The sequence below is a fragment of the Euleptes europaea genome, chromosome 14 (assembly GCF_029931775.1).
Source record: "Euleptes europaea isolate rEulEur1 chromosome 14, rEulEur1.hap1, whole genome shotgun sequence".
Taxonomy (NCBI): domain Eukaryota; kingdom Metazoa; phylum Chordata; class Lepidosauria; order Squamata; family Sphaerodactylidae; genus Euleptes; species Euleptes europaea.
This window is the reverse complement of record NC_079325.1, coordinates 544,557-565,807: the sequence shown is the minus strand read 5'-3', so window position 1 is coordinate 565,807 and position 21,251 is coordinate 544,557. Positions and strand designations below refer to the sequence as shown.

Genomic DNA, 21,251 nt, shown 5'->3' with positions numbered 1-21,251 from the left:
TACTCATCTTAGCATCATATTTTAATATGATTACAGCAGAGACCGGAAAGCCTTTCAAACATTGTATCCAACGAGGCCGCGTTTGCCTATGATCTCGCCAATGTAAAACCACATCAGCACTTCAGTAGCCACCAAGCCGTTTCTCAGAGCTTCCTGAAAGAGAAAAGGACACATTTTACCCCTTCTGCTCCTGCATGAAGCCCATCACTGGAAGCAGCAGGTGGCCCCCCAGAAGCCCCCTCCTTAACCGTGACAGTGCCAACGGCGCAGGGACCACCCTGGTCAAGGGTGCCCTCAAGGTGCAGTGGATCCCCCGGTCCCCGGGAGATAAAACCACTGAACACTTCAACCCGCGCCCCTGCAGTTTCCCAGGATCCCAGACTGCAGGGCGGCCGCCCTTCTCCGCGAGACCCAAAGCGGGGTGGGCGGTGGCACAAGGCCAGCTGAGCCGCGAGCGCAGGAAGGGCCCCTGCCAGGTGGCACGACCGGTGGGAGGCGCTGCCGAGGGGGAGGGGGCCAGGCTCGGACGGAGCCTCGTGCCCCAGGCAGGGGGTCCGCAGGAAAGAGTGCCCGGGCCACAGGGCCGCCTGTGCGGCGCACGGGAGCCCACGCGTGCTGGGGGCCTCGCCCACCGCCCCTCTCCCCAGCCCCCTCCGGCCTGCCTGCCTGCCGGGCGCTGCGGACCTTGACGGAGAGGTGGGCCAGGCGGCCGGCGCGGAAGCTGCGGGCCAGGCCTCGGGCGCTGTCCAGGGCGCGGGGGAAGTCGGCGGGCGTCGGCGGGGCCAGCTCCACGCGCGCGTAGTGCCAGAAGGTGGCCAGGCGCGGACGAGAGAACGACACGGCGGCTATGGGGGGGGGGGGGAGAGAGAGAGAGCGGCGTCAGGCGGGGAAGGGGGGGCGCCGGCCGGGGGGGGGGCCCGCCCGCCCCCTCCCTCCCTCCCTCCCTCCCGCGGCCTCACCGGAGACGAGCTGCGGGCCCCTGGTGGCCACGGCCTTGGCCAGCTTCTGCGCGGCCTGCGCCATCCCGGGAAGCCTCAAGGTCAGCGGCAAGAGGAGGCAGCGAGCGAGCGAGGGAGGGAGGGGGCGACCCCCTCCGCGACACGGGCGGGCCCGCCTGCCTGCCTGCCCGCCTGCGAGCGCCGCGCCGCGCCACACACCCACCCACCCACCGAGCGTCTCCGCGACCTCTGCAGCAGGCGGGGGCTAATGCGCCTGCGCGCCCCGCCGCCTCCACCCCTGCGCCTGCGCGCCAGCCGCCTCGAGGCCGGTCTTCAAAGGGGCGGCGGGGAGGGGGGGAGGAGCGGGCGGTGTCGCACGGCTGAGCGCCGCCCCCCCGGGGGAGCGCCTCCAGTCAGCCCCCGGCGTGGCGCAGCCCGGCCTTGCTTCGCAGCACGGTCTGCAAAGGGGCGGGACTTCAACGCCATAGAGTCCCATGGCCAAAGCGGCCGTTTTCTCCAGGGGAACGGATCTCAACCGGCGGGAGGTCTCCGGCCGCCACCTGGGAATTGAACCCTGGACCTCCGGCACGCCGCGCACATGCTCTCCCATGAAGCCGCAGCTGCGCCCCCACAGGCAGGGGCCTGGGCGTCTCCGAACCACCAGGGCTGCAAGGACCCCCCCCCCCAAAGGGAGGCCCTCGGGACTAAACCAGCATCTCCTTTGCTGGACGGGCACATTCCTGCCCCCTCCTCCCCAGGAACGCCGGCTGGCAGGGCCCCTTTCCCCCTCCCCCCACCCCGATCATGCCATTTTATGGCACAGCAGGCGTTTGAACCCAGGCCGTCCAGCGCCCAGTCAGACCCCCTGACCTCGGAAGCCCGCTGGCTACCGCTCCTGCCCACAGCGGCAACCCCACAGTTATGGAACAACCTCCCCAGGGAGGCGCACCCTCACTTTTGATCTTTCGCAGGCAGCTGGAGACAGCTTTTGATTAAATCAGACCACATTTGATTAAAGCAGTCCTAAACCATGATTTTAAATTTGGGTTTTATGTATTTTACTGTAAGCCGCCTTGAGCTCCGTAAGGAAGGCAGCTAATAAATGCTTTAAATAAACAAACGGATAAAATATAAGCCTTCCAAGGCAGAGCGGAGCTGCCTTGCATGGCCCAAGGCCCCCTTACAGCAGAGATAAACCATTTCCCCTCTAAGCACTCTCTGAAAGCCAGCATGGCCTGGCAGTTAAAAGCAAGTGGACTCGAGTCTGGAGGACTGGGCTTGATTCCCCACTGCTCCTCATGAATGCTGCTGGGTGACCTTGGGCCAGTCACAGTTCTGCACCCACTGACCTCACAAAGTGTCTGTTGTGGGCGGGGGGGGGGCAACTGTCGGCTGCTTTGAGACTCCTCAAGGTAGAGAAAAACAGGGTATCAAAACTGACCCTTCTTCCTGGGAGCAGCTCTCTTCTGCAGGCAGATACCTGCCTGGGACCTTAGGATCCAAAAGGTCAAGGTAGTCCCCTGTATAACCACTGGGTCATTACTGACCCATGGGGTAACGTCACATCCCGATGTTTACTAGGCAGACTGTGTTTATGGGGTGGTTTTGCCATTGCCTTCCCCAGTCATCTACACTTTACCCCAGGCAAGCTGGGTACTCCTGTTACCAACCTCGGAAGGCTGAGTCAACCTTGAGCCGGCTGCCTGAAACTGACTTCCTACCCACTTCTCATTAGAAATTTTGAGATAGAAACTCAATCCTCCCCCAGTGGAGAAGGGGCAGGTCTCTTGATGTTTGCAGATTAATACATGCCTGCTCCCCAAAAATCAAAACCCTCCACCCTGACAAGAACCTCTGCCACTTTTATTGTCTGAAGTTCAATGTCACACTATATACACACTGAATACATATTGACATAAAACAGGCACAGTACAAACGCAGGCAGGATTTATCGTGCACCTGTATGAACATGTACACAGTGCTTACTCCTCAGCAGGCTTCCAAGCTAAGGAAGCAGTGGCTCCGATGATGAACTGGGCCAGGCCAACACCTCTGGCACAGCTATGACCCGGCCTGGAAGCTGCCCGGATCTCATTCTTCTCAACCCACTCCTTTAAGCCCAAGGTGGTGGATGCTGCACTCGGGGGTGGGGGGTGCAGGGGGCCTTGGTCAGGCCAGCATCTTCAGAGACTTGGGACAGGCTTGCATAACAAAGGCCAATCCAAAATGGGGGGGGGAGGGAAGAAGATAGCTTTTGCCTTCACAGTGACACCAGAACTTAAAGAAAAGTTTCTGGTACAAGAGCTGCAGCAGCAATAGTGGGGGAGGGGGTGGCGTTAGTGGCGGCCCCTGCCTCTGAACCATGACAGCGGACAAATCAGCCAGGGAGAAACTTGGAGATTTCCACCAAAGCCAAGGAGTCCCACAACTCTGGGCTGGGGGTGGGTGGGCTTGAGTGTCCAGTCACCTGTGGCAGGGGGAGGGGGGGCTTTGGAGAAGGTCACAGCAGCTTTGTCTAAGCCAGGTCACAAAATGTCACCCATCTGCTCCTGCGCCGTCTTCCTCTCTGCAAGCCACCGCTGGATCCGTTCCTTCAGCTCAGAGTTTGGTCTGACCTGGTCCATGGTAAGGGGGCTCCGGTTGAAAGGGTCAGTCTGGTCACTGGAAAGAGGAAGCAGAAGGGGTTCAGGAAGGCCACATCCCGCTGTGCCCCCATAAGTGGACACCAACTGTAGCCCTTCCTTGAAAATTGGTATCTGGTTGTGGTGATATCCATTCCTGGATTACAGCCAGGTTAGATGACTGTACCGTGCTGCACATGGGGACTGGGACAGGAGCTCCAGCTGTTCCAAAATGCAGCAGCAGCAGCAGCAACATCGCCCCTGGGCTCCCCCACCTACGGGGGCTGCCTTTGCTTCTGGGCACAATTGAAAGTGCTGGTTCTCCCCTGAAGGCCCTGCAAGGATGGTGGCCAGGGTCTGCTTGCCTTACTGTCCAACCTGCTGGTCAAGATCTGCCTCCAAGCCTTGCTCCCATGCCCCCCCCTCCCCAGCAGGGGGCAACTGAATTGCACCTAGTCTTTGGAAAGCCCTTCTTGAGGCTCACCTGGCACCTACTGTACTGTTCTTTAGGTGACCATGTCAAAGCACCTCTCTTTCCCCATTTCTCTTGTAACTGTTCCATCTTGTTTAGCTGCTTTTGTCTTCCCTAATATTGTTTTATTAACAAATTTATGTTGCTGTTGATTAGATGTTCTACTTTTGGTCAAATGACCGTAAAATAAAGATTGATTGATCATTTTAGGCTGCTTAATGCTGTTTTTATGGCTTGTTTCAACACTGGTAATTTATTGTATTGGTTTTTACTTTGTGAACTGCATCAAGCAGATCTCTGGGAAGACAGCACGTACATTTTTAAAATCAGTGACAAACTTGGAAACTCTCTAAGGCTATGGACAGCTTTGCACTGACCACAGAAGATGTTAAGAAGAGAGAAACTGAAGCTTGCTTTTTGCTGACTCCCAGGCGAGACCACAGGTCTGGACACACTTCTCCTTATTTAGGAAGCCTTCTCTGCTGCTCTGACAGAGCCCAAAGCATCCATCAGTCTTGTGAGTAGTTCTGCTTCGGGGGAGTGGAGGGGGGAGGAAAGAGTGTAGCGTAATCAGCAGATAGGAAGAAAAGGGTAAATGCAGTACCATGGGGGGAAAAAATCAGGGGATTGGAGAAGGTGGTGAAGCGGGGGGGGGGGGAGGTTCCCAGACTTTAATGCACGCTCACTCTTCCTGAAAGGGAATGAGTCAAAGGTTCACCCTCAGCTCTGCTCCACTCCCTGTGCTACCGGATACCTCAGGAGGTGCCTGGCAATGGTCGATCTGTCCACCGTGACCCGGGAAGAGGGCAGCAGCACAGGGTCCGTCATTAGCGTGCTCATGATGGGATCCAGGAACTCATCGCAGGCATCCGAGTAGGTCTCCTCCTCACGCTGCTGGCGGTCTGCAAGGGACTGTAAGAGGACATGTCAAGCTGCCTTCCCCGGAGCCAGGCCGGGACAAGTCTGGTCAACTCTGCCTGGCCACAGAGGGACTTTTGCATCACCTCCGACCGGCATGCAAACCAGGTGCTCCTCGGAGCCATGGCATCTCCCCTCAAGGCATGCCCAGAGTTCCCATGGTGGCGCACTCCACAGTCCAGGCTTTGCTTTGGCAGTAGGTTCCTGGTTTCCAGGCAAAGGCAGGATTTTATTAATCGATGCCACTTCTCTAAAAAATGCTGGGCAGCTCACAAAAGAAACCCAGACCCACCTCATGTATGCCGAGGAGGAGTACAGAGGAGAGAGAAGTGTGCTCTGCGGAAGATTTTGGGGCAGGTGCACGCGCACACACCTCTCCCACCTGAAATACTGAGCCACTAGTAAGCAGGGGATCGGGGCACTGCCCACCCCTCTCCCCTCACCTTGATCCGTTCTGCCAGGTTGCTAAATGCTACGATCATGTCACCGGGCTTGTTAATCTTCTTCAGTACTCGAACGGTCTGAGCAAAGAGGGTTGGGGAATACGACCACCCGTCTTTGGGCACCGTGGCACAAAAGTTCTCATCATCCCTGCAACAGACCAAGGGGCTGAAATGAGACAGCCGGGAGGGGAGAGGCCGCCTGCTGCCTCTCTGTGCCAGCCAGCTCTCCGTCAGCAGCCCTAGGGTAGTCCGCACTCCCCTCCTTTGCCCTGGTTCCAAGGCCAACTCCTTGCTTCCTGCGTGGCAGTGCTCAGAAGCAGAACCTTCTGGGGGAGAATCCTCGGGCCCTCCTTGCCATTTCTGAATAGGGAGGTCTGCTTCTCTCTAAGTGGTGGAGGTTACCTTGGAACGGGTTGCTCCTCCTTCCCATCCCAGGGTGCACAATCAGAAGCTCTGCTAGGGGAACTCAGAGCTACCCTCATGAGGAGACAGCATCTCCTCTGTGCCCTTGAACCCATCTGAGGGACCCTGCTTAAAGCATCTCTCTGTACTTCGATATTCTCCCGCATCCGAGGCTGAAGGGAGGGCATTCCCTAGGTGTGCACAAAGTGGTTTTGAGGCAGCCGTACCCCAAGTCCAACAGGCTATCATCCCCTGCAGGGATCTCTCTCTATAGACCAGAATGCTGGTGGTTCAGGGAAGCCAAGCCCAGCCTGCTGGGCAGTCCTGCCTGTTCACTGGATAAGGGGGCAGCCACTTCTGCCTCCCCCGTTCTCTAGGAAACACATAGAGAGCAGGGCCCTGCCACAGAGGCTGCTGTGACCACCATCACCTGCACGCTCAGAGCGCCCACAAAAGGCCAGCCACAGAAACTGCCGCTCGGCAGACATGAGGGCAGCATGCCTGGCATCCAGGATGCCCTCCGTCACTGAACTAGAAAGGGATGTACCTAGAGATGGCCAGCGGTCAGTTGTCTCAGAGGATTCTTGAGCCATTGTTGACAGATTTGGCAGCTAGCAAGCAACAGCTACTTGGATTTCATAAGAACCTCCAAAGAGCCCTGCTGGATCAGACCAGTGGTCCATCAAGCCCAGCATCCTGTTTCATACAGCAGCCAACCACTTCCCCGGAGAGCCAACCAGCAGGAGAGAGAGGCTAAATGCTTCCTTTGATGTTGCCTGCTGGTGCTGGGATTCGGAGGTCTGCAGTGTGTCAATGTGGAGATCCCCTTCAGTAGCCACTGACTGACCCTCCCCTCCATGAATCCATCTAACCCCCTCTTCAAGCCCCCTGTGCTCCTGGCTATCACTACGTCCACTGAGAGGCAGTTTCACTGTTTAATTACTTGCTGCGTAAAGAAGTATTTTCTTCTGTCTGTCCTGCACCCATCACCCATTCACGTTGCTCTCTCTCTCTCTGAGTTCTAGTATTATGGGAGGGGATAAAATATTTTTAGCCCCTCTCCCATCCACTATCCCATGCATAATTTTATAAACCTCCATCATGTCTCCCCTTAGCCATCTTTTTTTCCAGACTGAAAAGTCCCGGACTCTCCAGCCTTTGCTCCCAGGAAAAGTGTCCTGACTCCATCGTCCTGGTCGCCCTCGCCAGCACTTTCCCTAGCTCTGCAACGTCGCTTTTGAGATACAGTGACCAGAATTACACCCAGTATTCCAAACGAGGTTGCACCGTGGGTCTGCCATCCATGGACACTACAATATTTGCTGTTTTATCCCTAATCCCTATCCCAATAATCCCCTATTTTCTCTTTGTTCCAGGCAACCTGTTCCAGGACAAACAATCCCTGCCAGGGCCAGTCATCACCAGACCCCACACTTTCCTCCCTCCCAACACATGACATACCCAAGATTCAAGTAGATGGTGCAGATGTCAGAAACCAGCTGCTGGGGCTTGAAGTCAAACTCACTGAAGTCTTTGACCTTTAAGGCCCCCATTTTGGGGCCCACCAGGTGCTGCAAGAAGTCGTTGAGCATGGAGATCAGACGCTCTGCGAGGAAGGGGTGCACGAAGAGGGACTTGATCTCTGCAACAGAAACCAGCCCATGCGTTAGGCTCCCCCACAAGCCCTGCTCCCTCCCTCAGTCCCAGGTGCAGAGGGGTGCCTTTACCTGAGGTAAGGAAAGCCAGAGTGCCGATGGTTTCATTGGACATGATGTTGTGGAAGCGAGCCAGCTGCCCAAACGTTTGCAGGCTGGCTTCCTTCTCACGCCGTGCCTCTGGGGACAGGCGGTCCCACTCGCCCCGGTCCTTCTCGATCTGCTGGATCTTGATCTTACTCAGATACTGCAAAGGTCGGGGGGGGGGAGAGAAGGGGTAGAGAGTGGTGACAGCATTGCTCAGTGATGATTGGAGCCAAAACCAGGCTCAAAGCGCCCTTCAGGAGGGAAAGCACCGGCACATTATTGTCCAGCTGAGCTGCTTTGTGTGGCTCGGGGGCTGGATTCTGACCACACGACTGCCCATTGTGATCAACTTGCTACTTCCTTTGAAGACAAAAATTGCTCTGATCCACTCTGGGCTAGGTGCCAGCATGGGTGCGTGTTCAGATGAGGTGGTTTTGGCACTCGTATATCCAATTTATATGGATACCTATCAGCTTGTTGAGCAAGATGCAGACAAGATCCTTGGAGAGGTGGCACCGCCCACCTGTATTCTCAGCCCTTGCCCTTCCTGGCTGAGGAATGGGTGAGGGCAATGATAAATGCTTCCTTGAGAGGGGGAGTTGTGCTGCCTATGCTCAAGGAAACAGTGATTAGACCTGTTTTGGAAGAAGAAGAAAAACCCTCCCCTGAGCCCCCCACTGCATTAGAGAACTTTCAGCCACTCGCCAGCCTTGCATTTTTGGGCCAAGGTGCTTGAGTGGGTGATTGCGTCTCAGCTCCAGGGGCTTGTGGAAGAGACTGTTGTTCTGGACCCCTTTCAATCTAGCTTCCAGCTGGGAACTAGAACAGAGACTGCTTTGGCGGCCTTGGTGGATGATCGTTCCAGAGAACCAGACGGGGGGGTGTGATCCTGCGCTAGCTCTGCCGGACCTCTCAGTGGTCTTCGATACTATCGACCCAAGTATCCTTCACAGCTGCCTCTTGGTGCTGGGAGGCTGCATGGCACAGTGGTTGGAGTCCTATCAAGGTGATTGTTTTGACCTTTAAAGCCCTACCTGGCTTGGGACCAGGGTATTGACGGACAGTCGTCTCCCTGATGTCCCTGCCTGGGAATTAAGACCATGGTGAGAGACCCTCCTCACAGAAGCTCATTTGGTGGGTACATTAGAAAGGGGCTTTTCAGGGGCAGCCCCATGGTTATAGAGCAGCCTCTCTGGGGAAGTGCAAGTGCCCCCCTCACTTTTGATCTTTAAAAGACAGCTGAAGATGGTTTGATTTAGGACTGCATTTGATTAAGTTGCTAGTGGTCCTAAGCTGTGATTTTAAATGTTGGTTTCATGTATTTTATGTAATCTGTTTTATGTATTTTATCTATAATGTAAGCCTCCTTGAGCTCCATAAGGAAGGAAGGCGGCTAATAAACGTTTTTGCGATGGTGTGGGGATTCTTCCAAGAGGCACTACTAAAAGCAACATGTACCTCACAGTTATGTGAGGCTGCTTCCCCCACCCCAACTTGGTGAAAACACTGTACCTGTATTGCTTCATCCAGTAGGAAAATGGCATCATTCATGAGCAGGTTAATGAAGCGCAGAAAGAGAGGAGGGATCATCGCTTCCAGGTTCTCCAGTGCATAGTCAGCCAGTGCCTGCAAAGTGGGAAGAGGCGGCTGTTTCTCCCAAGTCTCCACTGCAGCCACACACCAAGTGACCTGTGTGGTCTCTCTTGCCTTACCTTGATGCTTTCCCGGTAAGCATCTGTGCCCCACATATACCGGAGAATGGGATACATGGGTCTGCGGTAGTTGAATTTCTGTTCAAACTGATGGGGATCTCCTAAGCAGGGGAAGAAAGGGGTGGGGGAGAACCGGATGTCATCCTGAGCGCTTTGGAGGAAGGGCAAGAAAAGCATGAGAGAAAAATTCCTGGTGCAGAATAAGGGGCTCAAATTCCTTGGAAGAGCAAATCTCCCCTCCCCCCTCCCTGTGTTGCCACAAAAGATGCCAAGCGCCAGGGCTCTGCCTGAGGGGCATGAGGCCTGAATGCCTCACCTGTGAATTCAATGTCCACAAAGACCTTGATGAGCGCCTCAGCCAAGTGGGCAGCGTGCTGGTAGGAGCAGAAGATCCTCTTACGATGGAAGACGCTGGAGACAAGGGAGTTCTGCACCGGATCTAAGTGGGGCATGACGGCCTCCAGAACCTCTGCTAGCTTGGCACGCAGATGTGGGTTCTTCATCCTACAAGGGATGGAAGAATGCTAGGATGTCCGAGACACTTGTCATTTCAATCATCTGGAAGTTGGCAGTTTCATTTGACACACTTTCATCTAAGAGTGACAGCTGCCACAGAAGCAGAATATGAAGACCATAGGAAGCCACCTGTCAGATGTCTGTATGGAGAGGCAGGGCATAAATATTTCAAATTAATTTCAACAATGTAGCCCCAACAACTGTACAAGTATCCTCTGGCCTTCTAGGCTCACAGTGCTTGTTTGGCCTTTGCAAGACTCCAGAGGGTTGGACTCATTGCTTTTCCTGACAGCAGCAACAGCTGCCCTGCCAAGGAGCTGTCCTTGGCCTGGCGTGCCACGCCAGCTTGTGGGCATGTAGCAGAGATGCAGGAACCTATGGAAAGACAGGCCTGGGCAACGCTCTAGTGAATACGTTACCACCAGTGGTCTGAACAGCCTAAGACCATCCAGGGCAGCAAGTGGAGGAACAGCAGCTGGGGACAAAGGCTTTTGCCTGGACCACACTTTTTGCTCCCCCCAGCCCCCAAAACTCACTAGAAGCAAATGCATTAAGCCTTTGTGGGAAAGCAGCCACAGATGCCTTTACCTGCCCACATCCCCAGTAAAAACAGTCACAAAGTCCAGGACACGCTCCAAGGAGTCACCCGACGTCTCCAGGAGGTCATCAGCAAAGCGGCGCAGAAAAATGAAGAAGTCACCCAAGTTATCAGCAAAGAACTCTGTGAACAGAAGCCTCAGATTAGCTGATTGCTGGGCACGGGCCTGGCCACTGAGCCACCCCCTGCCCCTTCCCCACAGCACACCGAATGGCTGCTTGATGCCACGGCTCAGAGCAGCAACCCACTCCTGCGGCTGAAAACTCATGCCGTTCTACAAAGCCTCCTCTGGAATGGACAACACTTTCGCTCTACCAGTGGCAGATGACAGCACATGGCAGGCTAAGCCCCTATAAGACAGACACTGCCAAAAATCTATTCCCCAATGCAGGCAACTTAACAAGGCCTTAATATATAGGTGTGTGTGTGCCAGATGCTTCCAGTGCCAACGAGAAGAGCAGGTGCCCCCAAGTTTGTGGTGCTTGAGGCCCAACAGGTACAAGCAACACCTCATGATTGCAGAGGGAAAGACCTTGCTTGACAGCGCCCCATTGGCCACAAGAGATGTCAGTCACCTGGGACATAGGCCAGTGCACTCTCCTTCACTTCTGGCAGCGGGAATGTCAGGTCTGCAAACTCGGTGCCTTGGTTTCCGATGGCCAGCTGGACCAGGAGAAGTGACATGGACACCTGCAGGTTGAGGCAGTTCTGTAGCATCTGTGGCTCAGTCATGGCAGTTTTGGTGGAGAGATAGATGGTCATGAGGCGCTCAAACTGCTCCCGAAGGCCGTCCGCCGTGGGGCTGGAGCTCTGCTGAGCCTCTCGCCAGGCCACCTGCAGCCGATGGAGGCTCTGGTTGATTTTGATCAGCTGGTCATGCAACCTGTACAACCCACACCGATACGAATATCAACCAGAAGGAAGGAAAGGATCAAAGATGGAGCATAAGACGACTCACTTAAAAGAGCACAAGCTGCCCGCATGAAGCCACGGCAGAGGCAAAGACCAGCACCCTGGTTACCCAGGCCAGTTCTCTCTCTGCTGGACCAGACAGGCTGCAATCCCCTGAAAAGTGCAATCCATTCTTTGAAAGGTGGCCTGGACTGGAGAGGAGTTGCCCTTCAGGACAGCAGCCTAGAATTTCATTCACAGCCCTGTTACAGTCTCTCTAGGAAGCAATCTCGACCTAAGCATGTTTGTCCTCACGCTTATTTCCACACCAAACAGAACCTGTAAAGATAGTCCCTCTGGTCCTTCCCACCTGCTAGAGCTGCCAGCGCAGTCAGTAGGCAAAAGGTATTTCCAGCGGCTTTGCCACTCCTGCCCCCAACTGGTCCTTGTGGAGGCGGTACCTGTGAAAGCCCAGGTGGAGTGTGTCCTGGGTCAGCACCAAGTTCTCCGTCACCAGGTTGTAGCTGGGAGCAAACTCGGGCTCCTGGTCTGTCACAGCTGGGATCAAGCAGGTCTCCTTTTCCAGACCTTTAAGGGAGGGAAAGTGAGTGGCTCTCCACCAGCTCTGATAAGCAAACAACCCCCGCCCCCTGCCCCCCACAGAAAGAGATGGTAAGGATGCTGTTTTCCACAGCTCATCCTCACTTTTTTTTAAATGTTATATGCTGCCTCTCTAACCGGCTTGGGGGCAGTTCAACAACTAAAATACTACAATAAAAACAATACCACTAAAATTATCAGTTCTTTATTACTATTCTTGAGCCCAAAACAACTTCCCTTATATACTCCCTTGCAAGGGTTTTTGGGGTGGAATTTGACTTGAATCCCAAAGCACTTTAAAGACTAAACCACGTTCATTCAGCATGAGCTTTTGTGAGTCAGAAATCACTTCTTCAGATACAATGGAAAGAGAGAAAATAATGTTTCTCATATTTAACTAGCAAATTACAGAAAGGAAGGGGGAGAGGGGAGTAAAGAGGGCAGATGTCATAAATCAGGTCTTATTCTCTACGTAAGGTCTTGGCCAGCCAGGTTGCTATACAGAACAGATAACGTGAGAGATCAGAGGTTCTTGTCTCCCATGTGGCAAAGAGAAGCAGAAGAGCAATAAAGTCGGGTAAATATACCAATGAAGGAAGAAGCATTCTGAAGCACGAGAGACCTAACTGACATCAGTAAAGGGTTATGGTATGACACAACACATTAAGAAAAGCCTAGTAAAGTTTCTAGAAAGTGTAGCCTACAGATGAGCAGGAAGTCCCTCCAGAGAACAGCCTGGAAGGTCAGCTCGAGAGTTTCAGGGCCACCCTGTGGCAGGCTTTCCCAAGAGCCAGGTTCAATGCAGTTGTCGCACATGCCTGGGCAGAGCCCCGCAGCCTGTGGCTCACCTATCAGATGCACATTCTTGCTCCGCTGCTCCTCCTCATTTAGCTCTTTCAGAGCACAGTAGGTGGGGTCAAAGGTGAGGAGCCGGGGAGACCTGGGCTTACAGAAGGGTTGGCACAGCCTGAGGAGGGCAGCCCCCAAGTTCAGGAAGAAGGCATCTGAGGCATACATCTGGAAGAAGATCTCTGGCATCTGGTTGGCCCAGATCTTGGTGCGGCCTGCGTTGGCATGCAGGCAGTTCCCAAGCCAGGACAGGATCCGGTGCTTGGTCTGTGGGGACAGCTGCAGCAGGTTCTTCAGCATCTGGTAGATCTTCTCATGGAACTGGGACATGAACTGGTGCCAAGACAGAACTGTTAACACACATGTGCATGTGAGCATGCGCGCACAAACACACACTCCAGCATGGGCATCATTAACAGCCTTTGGGTCTCAAGATTGCTCACCAAGGGCTATTTCCCAATATGGGACCTAGAGGCCAGCCAGACAGCTGGTTAACTTTCTGCCCATCCAGCACAGGCAAGTTGCTCTTCTGTCCTGAGGACCACACTCTCCCCCAGGAAGCGAGTCGTCTTGTGTAGTGACAGATATGATATCACTAACCTTTTCTTGGTGAGTTTACAAGATGAGAGTTCAAGCACTCAATTAACTTTGTTTGCTTAAAGTTACTTTTATCTTGAACAGTTAATTGAAGCAGTTACAGAAAAATTAGATTACTTGCTTTTTAATAGAGATTAAGGGTTAGATTGGTTTTATCTTACTATATCAGATGTAATTTATATGTACATGCTGATTGGCTTATTTGCACTTGTGTTGATTATCTCCTTTAGTTATCAGTTATCTAGATAATAATCACGATTATGACAGAACAGATTTATAAAAAGATAATACCAATATTTTTCTATAAATATACACTATTGTGACAAGCAAATTAGATTCCTCTGAGTTCGTAACTTGGGCTTTTTGCTAATCCCTAAAAGCAGTGAGACAAAAAGCTAAGACCTGATTTGCTTTTTAAATTATAACTCGCTATAATATGATTAAACAATGCTCGTAACTTTGATAATTTTAGCATTCATCTTAACAATAATTGTAGGGTTGATTTTTATTTGCTTGTGTTTCCTTCTGTTTTGTTTAATAAAGACAATAATTTCTTTTCTCAATAAAAGTTAAACATTTCTACAGGTTTTCTGTCTGGTTTGCTGCATAAAGTTCAAAGGACCAAACTCCTCCCTCCTTCCTCTGTTGCATTATCAGCATTAAAGGTTGATGATCACCCTTTGATAAATCCTGGGGAACTTGGCTGCTGAATGGTTTACAGAGGCAAAGCCTTTGGAAAGTGTTTTGTTCAGATCCTCTAACTGAATGTGGGAGGGAATCTCTCGTTACACCTGGACCTTCTTCTAAGGCCTCACCCTCTGACATACAGAGTGAGGAGGGCCCACAAGCAGGCATTGCCAAGGAGGGCTCCCCGGCCCTCTCTGCTGGCCCTTTTGGAAAAGAAACCTATCTGCCTGCTTGACTTATTTTTCTCGCTTTTCCCTGTTGATTGGCTGTGGTTAGTTGATCAGCCTGCACGGTTGTTCTGGACGTTGAGGCCTTGGTTGTGAGCTGCCTTAGGGATCTATTTTGGAAGGAATGGCAGGACATAAGTGTTAATTTGTTCAAGAGAGAGAGCAATGGTCATTATCTAATGTCCTCTAATTTGAGTACTCGCTACCTGGTTCAGTTACATGAGCATCAACGGCTGTGACTGACGAGGCACTTCCACTAACCTGATGTATGTTGGATTCCTGCACTTTGATCTCCTGAGGACTGGACCGAGATGGGGACAGGAAGTAGCCATGGTTCTCAACAACACCAGGAGTCTTCAGCAAGCATGAAATATTCAAGATGGTCCCCAGCAAAGTCTTCTGGTACAGCTGCCCATTGGTTAGGTCCTTTGGCTGTATGTATTCTACAAAGACCTGAACAAACGGAAGCTGAAGGTGTTGATCAACAAAGACCACAGGAACAGCCACCACATGAACTTTTAACAAATAAGGTCCTTTTCCATTCCCTTCAGAGAATTAAGACTCTGCAACAGAAGCTGGTCCACATCACAGTCACGTCTAGAACCCAGGGGCCACACACGAAGCCCCGGTGGATCAGGACAAGTGAGAGAGCGAGGACACACACGTGTGAAACCCCTGCAGTCTTGCACAGAACGAGCAGCCGCGCTGGGGCAGCAGCTGACGGTTCAGGGGCAGCTTGCTTTGCTGCTCCCTGGCCCCACCGGGAGAGGACAGCCAAGTGCTCACCTGGGCGATATCCTTTTGTCTGGTGAAGTAAAGGAGCACGTCCAGGTAGGAATACAAGAGGATCTGGCAAAGGTGCAGTTCTCTGATCCGTCCCAAAAGGATGTCAAAGACAGGCACCATGACCTCCCCAAATGTCCGCACTTCCTCATCCATGGTAATGACTTCTATGACCTCTTCCAGGAACTCAGTTACCTCTTCAAAGTCTACAGAGGAGGGTGAGAGAAAGGAAAAGCCGGTTAAAAAGCATCTTTTAAAGACTTCTATGGGACACGAGGCTCTGCCATAGCTTAAGGGAGGGGCCGTGGCTCAGTGGCAAAGCACTGGCTTTGTATGCAGAGGGTCCCCGCTTCAATTCCCGGAATCTCCAGTGAAAAGGATTATGCAGTATGTAATGTCAAAGACCCTCTGCCTCTGAGACGCTGGAGAGCAGCTGCCAATTAGAGTAGAAAATACTGACTTCAATAGTCCAGTGGTCTGATTCAGTATAAGGCAGCTTCATGCATTCAACTTACGAGCTCCTCTCAATGCCTCCAGCATCAAGTCCACCAGCTGCTCATAGACGTTCTGGTTGATGTAAATCTCTGGTGTGAGGAGGACTGTGCGGGTATTGGACACTGTCAGATTACGACAGCGCATTGCGAAGGGCAAAAGGTTCTCTGGCACTTTGGTGATCTAGGACAACAGAAGAGAGCACTTTGTCTGTGACCTGCTCTGCTCAGGGCCAGCAGGCTAGCAAGGAGAGTGCCACGCGTTTACAAACCTCCTCTTTTGCTCTCTGGAAGCAAGCAAAGAGATACTGCAGAATGTGCTTCTCCCCTGCCTCTCTTTCCGCGGAGAGGTTCGGTGTGGTGGTGGCAGTCATGTAAATCAAGTGATTCCCTGGTTCTGGGAGCAGCAGACGAGTGAAGAGTGCCTGGAGACATAAATGCAACACAGGACATAGATCCCAAGGTGTGCCCAAGGGCATCTGGGGAAAGGGCTCTGCTATCTATCCTTTACAACTCCTTGTTTAGTCCATCAGAAGGCTACGCAGGCGAGCCCTGGCACTCAGGGCCAGGCCCTTCACTCCTAATAGCAATCATTACGATTATCTGGACTACTGGACTTTTTCTGGAGCTGTGACATATACATGCTTGAAATAAATAAAAACTAAATATTATGGGCTACAAAGCAGAAGTGCCTTTATGATTCAAGGAAAAGCTCAACCAAACAACCCAGGTGGGTGTAGAAACCAAGCCACACAAACATTCCTAGGGAAGACCGAAATCTCCAACTCACAAGACCATCCATCCAAACTACAAGCACAGCAGCCAGCTCGATCTGAAGGGCAAAGCCAGCCTCCCCCACCCCACCCCACCCCACCCCACCCCGGCAAACCTTAACAAATCCGCAGCCGGGGAAGCCACTGGGTACCTGCTCTACATTCTCCATGTCCAGCCAGTCCTGGTCCTCCAGCTCCTCTGCCATGTCCTCCAGGTATACACAGCGCGAGGGAATCCCATTGCCGCTTTTCAGACTAGGATCACCTGTGGATGGGGGGGGGGGAGAACTGAAGCCCAGAAGGGTGGCCATCCAAGTCACCAGCAAGCACCTGCCAACATTTTAACTCTTGCTTTTTGCATGGATCAACACAACTTAACATAAGCCACCAATAAGTATACAACAGAAACATTAAAATTCTACAGCCATCAAAAATTTATCTCACAACACTTTCCTATGAACCCAACAGAAATTTCCCACACATGGTGGGGGCGAGGGGGGGCTCAGCTAAGTCAGTGTTTGGGAAACTCATTGAAAACATTTTTATCTTCCCTTTCGACCCAATGAGGGCCTTCAAGGCAGCCAACAATTAAAAAGACATTAAGCACCAGCTTTAAATACATACATATATGAAACAACATAAACTGGAAGGCGGATCAGTATAGGAAAGCCACCGGCCTGGTTTTCCGCAAACTATGCAAAACTGAATGACTTAGGAGGGATTTTTTTTCTTTTTCTACCCAGGTGGGGCTGTACTGTAAAGAAATGGTTCACAAAGATGCTTTGGCAAAGGGGTAGGGCCTGTAGACTATACTGCTGTGTACTGCCTGCTGCTACAAGTATGCTCCCACTAGATAATTTCTGCATCATTTAACATATCATGTTTAAACACTTTTTATTTCTGCTCAGTTTTAAATTTTTGCAATCAAAACCCTATTGCAAGTCCTACTGGATGTCCCATTCTGTTGATTGTATTTGACTTACATGAAGTAATCCACCTTGATTCTCAGTGAGAAAGGCAGACTACTGATAATGTTAAAACACTCACACACACACACACACACAATAATCTCACCAGGGGAGGAATCCCACAGTTTGGGTGCCACACACACCCCGGAGATGCCCCTGACTTACTGTTGTCAAGAGTGATCAGGAAGATCCTCTGGATCATGTGGTTGATGTTCAGCTGCTCACAGAGCTCCTGCTGCGAGCGGAAGGAGCGGCTGATCTCAGCCACCGAATAGTCACAGTCGTCCAGACTTTCAGACACGCTGTTGTCGGACTCATCCTGGCTGGCGGAGGTTTCTTCCACTGCAGGAGGACAGTTGGTCAACGAGAAGTCTAGCCTAGCCCATTGTGGCCACAAACAGCCAACCCTTCCCCTCAGAGGGCAGTGTCAAGAAGCAGGAGGGGACTCACAGGGCCTGGGCCTTAGAACTGGCTTCAACTCAAGGAAGGCATCACAGAATCATAGAACTGGAGGGACCACCAGGGTCATGTAGTCCAACCCCCTGCACAATGCAGGAAATTCATAACTACCCCCCAACACCCCCAGTGACCCATACTTCATACCAAGAAGATGGCCAAGGTGCCCTCCCTCTCATGATCTGCCTAAGGTTATAGAATCAGCATTGCTGACAGATGGCCATCTAGCCTCTGCTTAAAACCCCCCAGGAAAGGAGAGCTTACCACCTCCCGAGGAAGCCTGTTCCACTGAGGAACTACTTTAACTGTTACAAAATTCTTCCTAATGTCTAGACGGAAACTCTTTGGATTTAATTTCTACCCGTTGGTTCTGGTCCGACCTTCTGGAGCAACAGAACACTACTCAGCACCATCCTCCATATGACACCCCTTCAAGTACTTGAAGATGGTTATCTTATCCCCTCTCAGTCTTCTCCTCTTCAGGCTAAACATACCCAGCTCCTTCAACCTTTCCTCATAGGACTTGGTCTCCAGACCCCTCACCATCTGGACCCGTTCCAGCTTGTCTACATCTTTCTTAAATTGTGGTGCCCAAAACTGAACACAGTACTCTAGATGAGGTCTAACCAGAGCAGAGTAAAGCAATACCATCAGAGTCAAGCGATACCATCAGCTTCAGGGAAGTAGACCCTGCCAATTCACAAGGGTGCTGCCCCCTCTGGAGACTGCCTGCCAGCCACACCCAGGCCGGGCATTTCTAGCTCTTTCTTCCCTGCAATGTCCCAACACAGTACCCATAACTATGTGGTTACCAACTGTGTGCCTAACCAGGGCAGCTATTACAGGCTGCTCCATCGCAGGGAACTCGCCTCTGTCAGAGATTTGCCCAAATGGGCACTTCTTCAGGATGCACAGCTGCACGCTTCCATCTTAAGAGTCTGGGATTCAGGTAGCCAGTGAGGATTTGAAGCAGGGGACATGATGGCTCTCTAAGTATTTGAAGGGCTGCCACTTAGAGGTGGGCAGGGAGCAGTTCCTGTTGGCAGCAGAGGTTAGGACTCACAATAATGGGTTTAAATTATGGGCAGAAAGGTACCGTCTGGTCATCAGGATATATTTTTTTTTTACAGTGAGAGTAGTTCAGCAGTGGAATAGGCTGCCTAGGGAGGTGGTGAGCAATTGTCATTCCTGGCCCCACCATATCCAGTGGGCCTTCAGAGAGCTCCCTTTTTCCCCAGTGGGAATACTTGTCCTTTATTTTAGTTCTTCACAAGCAGGAGGCACCCTGGGTTTAGGAAGCAGGTTGGCAGGCTGAGCCCCCTTTTGCTGCTGGTTTCCATTTGGGGCTCATATGGGTGGCGGAAGTACTTGCCCTCCCCCCTCACCAACAACTGAAGAGTGTTTTTTGAGACTCTTATCCCAAAGGCTTGAGCTGCTGCAGTCGTCTTGTTTGGGGGCTTCCTAGAGGCCCCTGATTGGGCCACTGTGTGAACAGACTGCTGGACTTGATGGGCCTTGGTCTGATCCAGCAGGGACTTTCTTATGTTCTTAAGAAAAGCCCTACTAGACTGTTGGTCTGATCCACCATCCTGTTTCCTGCAGTGGCCACCCCACAGCAGAGATATAGAGATACTACTATGCCTCCCCCTCTCCAGCTGACAATCAGAAAGGGGGGTTATGTTTAGCCCTCATGGCATAGTCATTGCTGGTCCTGTCCTCCTTGGAATAAAAAGCTGCAAAACAAATGAAGAATCTCCCAGGAGAATTAAATTAGTGGGAAGTGTAGAATCATAAGAGTCGGAAGGGGCCATACAGGCCACCTAGTCCAACCCCCTGCCGGATCAGACTAGAGCATCCCTGACAAGGGTTCGTCCAGCCTCTCCTCAAAGACTGTCGGGGGTGGGCTCACCCCCAGCTCCCAGGGCAACCAATTCACTGCTGAAGGACTCCCACAGTAAACAAATGTCCAGCCGGTGCCTTTCCCGCCGTCATCTCAAGCCCTGCCGCCTGCCTTCCACCAGCCACCGAGTTGACGCCACAGGCACGAGGGAGCCACTTTGGCCCCGCAGTTAAGGCCGGGTGCTGAGCCGCTCCGGGGCCTTCGCGGCCGGGCCTGGGGCGCTCCCGGGGCCCGCCGCGCCTCCCTCAGTCTAGCGCCGAGACACCCCCCCCTTCCCTTCGCACCGTTGACGGGGAGCGGCTCCCCAGCGCCGGCCGGCCGGTGCCCCCCCTCCCACCCACCCACCCAGGGCCCGCGGCGCCAGGCTCGCTCGGCCCGCCCGCTCCGTGCCCTCCTTCCCTTCCCCGGGGCGCGCCGGCCTCTCACCCGCGGGCGGCCTCAACGGCGTCGGCTGCGGCGGCTGCTTCTGGGTGGCGGCGAACTGCTTGGCGTCGGCCACGGAGCTGAAGAGGGCGGCGAAGGGGTTGCCGGACATGCCGCCGCCGCTGTTGTTGTTCTCCTGGTCGGTCATGTCACCGCCCAGCGCGCTCCATGCGAGGCCGCCGCCGCCGCCCCCGGGTGTGCGTGCGTGCGTGTGTTGGGGGGGGGGGGATCCCGACCGAGGCCCGGCTCGACGCCGCCCCTCCGCGGGTCGCGGCCGCTTCGCCACTTCCCAGCCTGTCAGCTGGGCGACGTCGACGTCACCCGATCGCGCGGGCACGTCACTAGAAGGAGACAGAAGAGCTGCCTCACACCGGAAGCAGCGGGGAAGGAGTGGGCGGGGCTTGCGAGAGGAAGGCGGGGAGGGGCCAGAGAGGCCGCCGCGGGGCCTTCCTGCGCTGAACGACCTCCCGCCCCATGTCGTGGGGTTGCCAACCTCCAGGCAGTTAGCAGCATATGCAAACCGCAATCGTGCTGTAAGGTATGTAAGTTGTCAAAAATAAACAGCACTATGGACTTAACCCAAACACTAAAAGTCCTACTATTTCTCAGTCTGTACTTTTACGGTAAGGGTACAGTACACAAAATCACAAATCACAAAGTCGCACAAGGTTGGAAGAGACCGCCAGGGCCATCGAGTCCAAACCCCCCCCCCCCCGCCGCCATGCAGGACCCCACAATCAAAGCGCTCCCGACAGATGGCCATCCAGCCTCTGCTTCAAGACCTCCAAAGCCGGGGACTCCACCACCCTCCCAGAGGCAGTGCATTCCACCCTCACCGTCAGAAAGTTCTTCCTAATGTTTAGGTGGAATCGCTTTTCTCTTCGTTTAAATCCATTACTCCGTGTCCTAGTCTCTGGAGCAACAGAGAACAAGCTAGTTCCCTCATCAACATGACATCCCTTCAGATGTTTAAACATGGCTATCATGTCTCCCCTCAACCTTCTCTTCTCCAAACTAAACAAACCCAACTCCCTAAGTCTCTCCTCATAGGGCATGGATTCCAGACCTCTGACCATTCTGGTCGCCCTCCTCTGGACACGCTCCAACTTGTCAACATCCTTCTTAAATTGTGGAGCCCAAAACAATTCATCATTTTAATTTACAGCATACCACAAACAATTTTAAACAAGTTATACACACAAAAATCCCCCAATATGCAGGACATGGCATTTTCAGTGGTAGCC

At 52.9% G+C, this 21,251-nt stretch overlaps 3 protein-coding genes across 3 annotated transcripts in view; all 3 read right to left on the bottom strand.

The window, feature by feature from the left end:
* Nucleotides 1-21,251, bottom strand: part of ARCN1 (archain 1) — a 281,523-nt gene that overhangs the window by 74,335 nt on the left and 185,937 nt on the right. The gene's annotated exons all lie outside the window — the stretch shown is intronic.
* ATP5MG (ATP synthase membrane subunit g) lies at nt 55-1,023 on the bottom strand. Its single transcript, XM_056860448.1, has 3 exons — nt 960-1,023; nt 685-845; nt 55-153 (listed from the first exon to the last, which is right to left on the bottom strand). The coding sequence occupies exons 1-3, from the start codon at nt 1,021-1,023 to the stop codon at nt 55-57; spliced, it is 324 nt and encodes a 107-aa protein (XP_056716426.1).
* UBE4A (ubiquitination factor E4A) lies at nt 3,464-20,155 on the bottom strand. Its single transcript, XM_056860822.1, has 19 exons — nt 19,926-20,155; nt 17,394-17,605; nt 16,413-16,525; nt 15,760-15,912; nt 15,512-15,671; nt 15,000-15,202; nt 14,475-14,666; nt 12,702-13,035; nt 11,715-11,841; nt 10,938-11,245; nt 10,353-10,485; nt 9,565-9,752; nt 9,249-9,349; nt 9,049-9,162; nt 7,522-7,696; nt 7,256-7,436; nt 5,393-5,540; nt 4,786-4,943; nt 3,464-3,599 (listed from the first exon to the last, which is right to left on the bottom strand). The coding sequence occupies exons 1-19, from the start codon at nt 20,153-20,155 to the stop codon at nt 3,464-3,466; spliced, it is 3,366 nt and encodes a 1,121-aa protein (XP_056716800.1).